General features: G+C 40.0%; 1 protein-coding gene across 1 annotated transcript in view; it reads left to right on the top strand.

The window, feature by feature from the left end:
- Nucleotides 1-4,156, top strand: part of LOC125488494 (guanylate cyclase 32E-like) — a 32,840-nt gene extending 28,684 nt beyond the window's left edge. Inside the window, exons 9-13 of the mRNA XM_048626929.1 lie at nt 452-604; nt 1,028-1,165; nt 2,697-2,966; nt 3,578-3,715; nt 4,124-4,156. Coding sequence (XP_048482886.1) covers nt 452-604; nt 1,028-1,165; nt 2,697-2,966; nt 3,578-3,715; nt 4,124-4,156 — 732 coding nt within the window. The remainder of the gene's footprint in view (nt 1-451; nt 605-1,027; nt 1,166-2,696; nt 2,967-3,577; nt 3,716-4,123) is intronic.
- The last annotated feature ends 1,844 nt before the right edge of the window (nt 4,157-6,000 follow it).

A 6,000-nucleotide genomic window follows, 5' to 3' on the forward strand; every position in this document is an offset into this window, starting at 1 on the left:
GGAAAACAATTAATTGGGAAACTGATGACGTTTTGGGAATGATTATTTTCGCAATGAACAAGTAATGTTAATGCATGGATAGGACGTTCCAATAGGACAGACGCTATAGGCCAACCGACTGAGAATGAGTGCGCCCCATAAGTATTAATAAGTGCAAGTAAAGCACAGACTGCTGTAACGTAACAGGCAATGTAACACGCAATGAAAGAACTCCCAAAGTTGAAATGATCTGTTTATGCGCGTAGCCTACATGGTATGTCGTCAACAATATGGGAATACTTTCATTGCATTTATATTGGATATGTTACGTTACAGTCTTTACGCACCTTGAGACAGCGACCTTATATGACCCGAGTTGTCACATTGGTTTGCTACCTTCGCCCACAGGTGCCAATAGAAGTGGCTCACCTTGAAGGTTATAGCATCCTACATTACCCAGCGTATCCCCCAGGTGCCAATAGAAGCGGCGCACCTCTACGACGGAGTGACCCTGTGGGCGCGCGCCGCCACCGCCGCCATGCGCGCCGGCGTGCCGCCCACCGACGGCGCCGCGCTCATGCAGCTGCTGCGGCCCACCACCTACCGCTCCGTGCAGGGGTTCGATGTGAGTAGGGCGTTATGGATGGTGGGCATGGTGGGCTAGGGTTTTGATAAGGCTTGAACTCCAGAATAGATCCATGAAATTAAAAATTGAAATTAACTGTGCACCTGGCTGAGAAAAATCAGAGGTCGAGAGAGAGATCCTTGGTTCTTTTTGGCCAGATGCACACTTAACTTGTACGAGTAGTAGGTATATTTAAGTTTGAATATTACAGCAGAAAACACTGTTTAATTGCAGAATAATAGATCCATGAAATTAGTAAAACTAATAGTATACTTCTTCTTCAGGAAATTCATAAGAATGTTGAATTTAATATTTTTGTAAAAAATAAGATGAATTGGTCAGTATAATTTCAATCCTTCATTTATAAATAAAATTTACACGGCACCATTTCTATCATCATCATCAATAAACCTTCGTACACAGATGTACATGGACGAGGCGGGCGACGCGGAGGGCAACTTCACGGTGATCGGGCTGGTGCCGGACGCGGCGGCGGCGGGCGGCTGGGCGGCGAGGCCTGTGGCCACCTTCCGATATGCCAACTCTTCGGAGTTGTTGCCGGTGAAATACTGAAATACTGAAATACTCATTTATTCATAAATCAATAATTTATAAGTCAAAGGAAAAATATATGGTACTTATATGAGTACGTATTACAAAAAATGTCACAGTAAAAAGTGTGCTTAGATTGGTGAGCTTAGATTAACGATGTAGGGACTAGATGGTGTGGCATAAATAGAAGCAAAGTAAAAAATAATGAATATCATAAAAACAATGAATCATTGTCACTGGCACAACTACATGTTTACAATATCCGTGTGTTGGTGCCGAGAACTAAATAATTACGTTGACGTCGACGTCGCCGACACACACACACATACACTACGTTAGTGTGCCCTGCCAACCATTTGACGTTGCCGTGTGTACCAATGAATAAAGTCACAAATCTTCTAACTGAACTTATTCAAAATAATAGTTCAGCGGTAGAAGTAGGTTGTTATTCGTCGAGACGTTTCTTTTGCACGGACACTCCATCTAGTTCGTAGGAAATATCGTTGCCGGTGATTATAATAATGTGTATACTTACATGTATTTGTATGTGTTTTGAAATGAACTTTAATCATGCCAAAATTATATGTTATTAGAGTTCAAAAGAAAATCGTTCCATTGATAAAATCAATCAATAACCTCAGTCGTGTGTAGTGTTTATCATCGCTAAGACGAATAAGACCTATTTATTTTATAATTATCATAATGACAAGCAACCGTTAGACCCTAGACGCCTACTCCATTAAAATAAAGGTAAAGACGTAGCTAGCTCCAAATTAAATATAACATTAACATAACGAAGCCTCGGCAAGAACAGAACACATCATTAAAATGTTTATTTATAACCGAGATGGGTACTACAGTATACACATTTGAATGTCGTAATAATGTAATTTACCTCATCATTCATTATGCATAATAGACAGAGTGGTTACAGACAATTCGTATAGCTGTGCCTACTTTTTATTTTATTAACTGTTAGTAACATCTTTCGACGCGAGGTACGGCTGCAGTTTTAACTATATTCTGATATCGTGTTGTTCAGAACTAGATAAACTTTTCGCAGCATAAAAGAAATACCTAAGTACCTAAGAAACGACGTTTTTATAAGATTCTTGGAATGAACACTTTAATTGCAGTGGTCTATTTATAGTTTCTTACTAAATTAAAATGTGAATAATGTCAGACAAATTACCAAATGAATATCTTAAAAAGAAAGTTCAAATTGAAAAGTAAAATATAACTTCAGTAAGAAAGAAAACAGCAACATTTTTAAGAAACAAAATAGCATTTTACTTTAAAAAGTACCTGCTCATCCGAAATGTACTGTGGTACAAGTTTTTTGCGATTTAAGAGTGGGTTCTCAGTGATAAAATTCTATCTTCATCGTTTATTTTATAAGTTTGTAATCATCCACTACTAGACAAAAACAAATCCTATTGTATTTCTTATTCTACTTATTTCTTGCAATAAGTTTCAATATTACACTGTTAAAACGCTTCGGATGCCAATTCCGCTTCTGACCTACTTCTCCATCCTTTAGGAGCTGGTCGGAGGCAGCAAGATCTCCTGGATAGGCGGCGCCCCTCCCATAGCCGAGCCAGCTTGCGGTTTCGACGGTGCCAAGTGCGCTCTACCCCACGACCCTGGGGTGTTATCTGCTGCCATAGCGGTAGCAGCGGCGGCCATCTTGGCTGCGGCGTTGCTGTTCAGACACTACCGCTATGAGCAGAAACTGGCGTCGGTGCTGTGGAGGATTGAGGCCAAGGAGCTCGTGTTTATACCGGCCTGCGGGGTTGGGGGTGGTGGTAAGGTGCGTACTGGAATTGGTGGTAGAGAAGTAGACTTTATGTTGGTGTATGGTATTATTAAAGAGGATTTGTAGTGATGACAAGGTAAGCACAATAATTCATCATCATCTAAATGGTACCTACGTGGTTATTTTGTTTCTGTAAATCCGTTTCCAGTTATAGGTATAATTAAGTGCCTATATGTACTTTTGCAAAATGTGTGTTCTGAGTAGTTCTGACTCTTTAGAAAAGCAACTGAAACTTCAGAAACGTCTTCGTGAAATGAGTGAAAAGTTTCATTTTTATTTTATTTCTCATTTCTTTATACATGTATGATTTCATAAAAATAAACTTTAATTTCATATACTCAGAGCAACACGTGCAAAGTCGTGAGGATTTAACGAAAATCCGGGTCATTAATGCCTTCATGAACTTGAATTAAAAGAAGGTTAAAAGACTAAAGTTCTACTAGGGTAAGGATTCTGTACAATTTGAGGACTTGGAAGGCAAGTTATCCACGACCTGAAATAACGTCTCTTAGTCTCGGTTGCACGCATTGTAAATCTGCAACCCGGTCAAGCTGGTATTTCCTGTAGTTGATTAGTTGAATAAAAACAGACGTGTCCTCACACAGGCGTCAATAACCCAGGACACGGACGCGAAGCGCGCCTACACCACCATCGCGCTGTGCCGCGGCAACATCGTCGCCGTCAAGCGACTCCAGAAGAAGAGCATCGATGTTACTAGAGCCATCCGGAAGGAGCTCAAACAGGTGAGAAACAAGGCTACCCTGTATACAGTGGCTGAAAGGTGGCAATAAATCTAGGATGAAGCAAAATAGGTGAACATGAAAGTGGTCCAGAATACCACTTTTGCAACATCCTATGTATACATAAATACAAAATTATTTTATGACTGTGTTTTGATTCAGAGTTCCGCTGCCATTTCGGTGCGCTCGCTCCACTCATGCATGCATTTTGGGCAAATGTTCTGTTAGTCCCAAATTGTAAAGCAAATAGACACACATTGTGTTTATGTAATATCCAAATTACGGCCGGCTTTCATCCATTTTGATCCATCCCCTTTCAGAACAATGCTTTAGACTCAACACACACAAGTATTCACATTCGACGAAATTGACAAATTCCAATTTGTTGTGCACCTTGTGTTACTCTCAAAGGAACTATCACTTGAAAGCTCAGGGAAGACATAGGAATGTGTTTCTGATTAAGATTGAGTAAGAATAGAAGACACGTGGACGCTTCGTTTTCCTCGAAACTTATAGCTGGACCTTTTCAATAAAATATGTATGTAAATATGTTGTTGTTGTTGAGGCCCTATGCTAGGGGCAGAGGGTCTCCACGAATTGTCGCCACTTCCGCCTATCTATGGCTGTACTTTTGGCCTCGTTCCAGCTAAGTCTCGATCGTATATTGCTATACAGGGTGGCCCAAAGAGTGACGTCCAAAGGAAAATGTTTGATTCCTTAGGTCAAGGGGTACCCAAATCACCCCCATGTATGTTCAGCAATTTTTAGTAGTTTAGGAGTGTTAACTGTGTTAACAATATATTAGCGCCATCTATAAATTAGAAGGTTTAACTACTTAGTTTCCTATGTAAACACAGCGTTATCTCGCAGGCTACTTGCATAGATCGATTATTAAGCATTACTACACTATTAAGTTCCTATACATCCTGCTAGATGGCGCAGTGTCGGGGGTGGTGGTAGCATATAAGCCGCTACAGGCGGAGTCTCGGCCTCTTTCCACGGGACCTCGCTGTACAAGCAACAATAAACTAGTATCCAGTATTACCAACACGCGGTTTCCTTCACATCCACGAGTCATCCCCTTCAAGGAGTTATGATTGTTTAAACTAATTTTCTACGAAAATCGACCTCAGTGGATCAATTATGTTTTATAATTTTTTTGGATAACTTTTTTAAATTATTTTTTATTTTTGTGTCATCCTCTTAAGTTGTTCTTTTAACCATAAAAGTTTCAGCTTCCTAGCTGTAATGTAAGTTAGTTATTTTTATGTCAAAAGTTCAAATTATATCATCGAGCTAGACTGCTCTGAATTTTCTACTTGAAATTAAAAATTGAAATAGATATTCTCATGGTCCCTTATTAATTTTAAAAACTCCGCAAGGTTCCAAAATAAAATAAAAATAAAAATAAACTATTGCTTAATGGGGTATTATTTGCAGAAAACAGCCTTCAAAGGTACTTGGGTGGACATTACCTAATTAGTAAATTGTTTCAGAAAGTTGAAAGATTCCTGTTATGTCATTACTAAGGACTAATTCAGTTAGAAAAAGTATGAAATTAAAGGGAAAATAAAATTATTTACTATTTTTTTTTATTTAAGTTACATTTTTGAATGTAAATTCTTAGTAAAATGTTTAAGTCTGAGTTGTAAGATTTATGAGATAATTGTATTATTAATACTAAGTAAATAAACTCAAATAAAACCCGCCCATCTCAGCACCACAACAAGTGACTCCAAAAGCAACAGCGACAAACCAGCTGTTGTCTTGTGGCGAAAAAGGAGAAGCCGGACTAAGACGCCGAAGTGTGGCTCTGTTCATGGACAGTAGCAGCGAAAGACTCGGCATCAGCTTCTGCGTCTCGGGGGCGCGAAAGCGTGTAGCCATATCACCCGGCCTAGCCTCTCTCCTAAATGGAAGCACATCCAAAGCTACCATGAAACGTAAAGCCTATGACGCACTGCCGGTAACACTAGTGGGAGATCAGTCCTGCAGACTAGTACGATGCCGTAACAAGACCATCGCACTATTGGAATGGGCCGATGACACCCCGTTTGTCCAGGCATGCTCATGGCTCACTATGCTTGGAGAGAGAGCACAAGATAGTAACGTCCCCAAGATAATAAGCGTAGACGCCATGGTGATCGAGCATAAGAAAGGTGAAATTGTTGACCAGCTGGGCTGCCTAAAAGCCTCAAAACAACACGAAATAGTTGTGTATGAGGACAGAGGTGAAGACCTAAGCTTTCTCAGTGGACACATACCCGTGAGGAACAACAACCACCAAC

Source organism: Plutella xylostella, chromosome 17 (genome assembly GCF_932276165.1).
Source record: "Plutella xylostella chromosome 17, ilPluXylo3.1, whole genome shotgun sequence".
Lineage (NCBI taxonomy): Eukaryota > Metazoa > Arthropoda > Insecta > Lepidoptera > Plutellidae > Plutella > Plutella xylostella.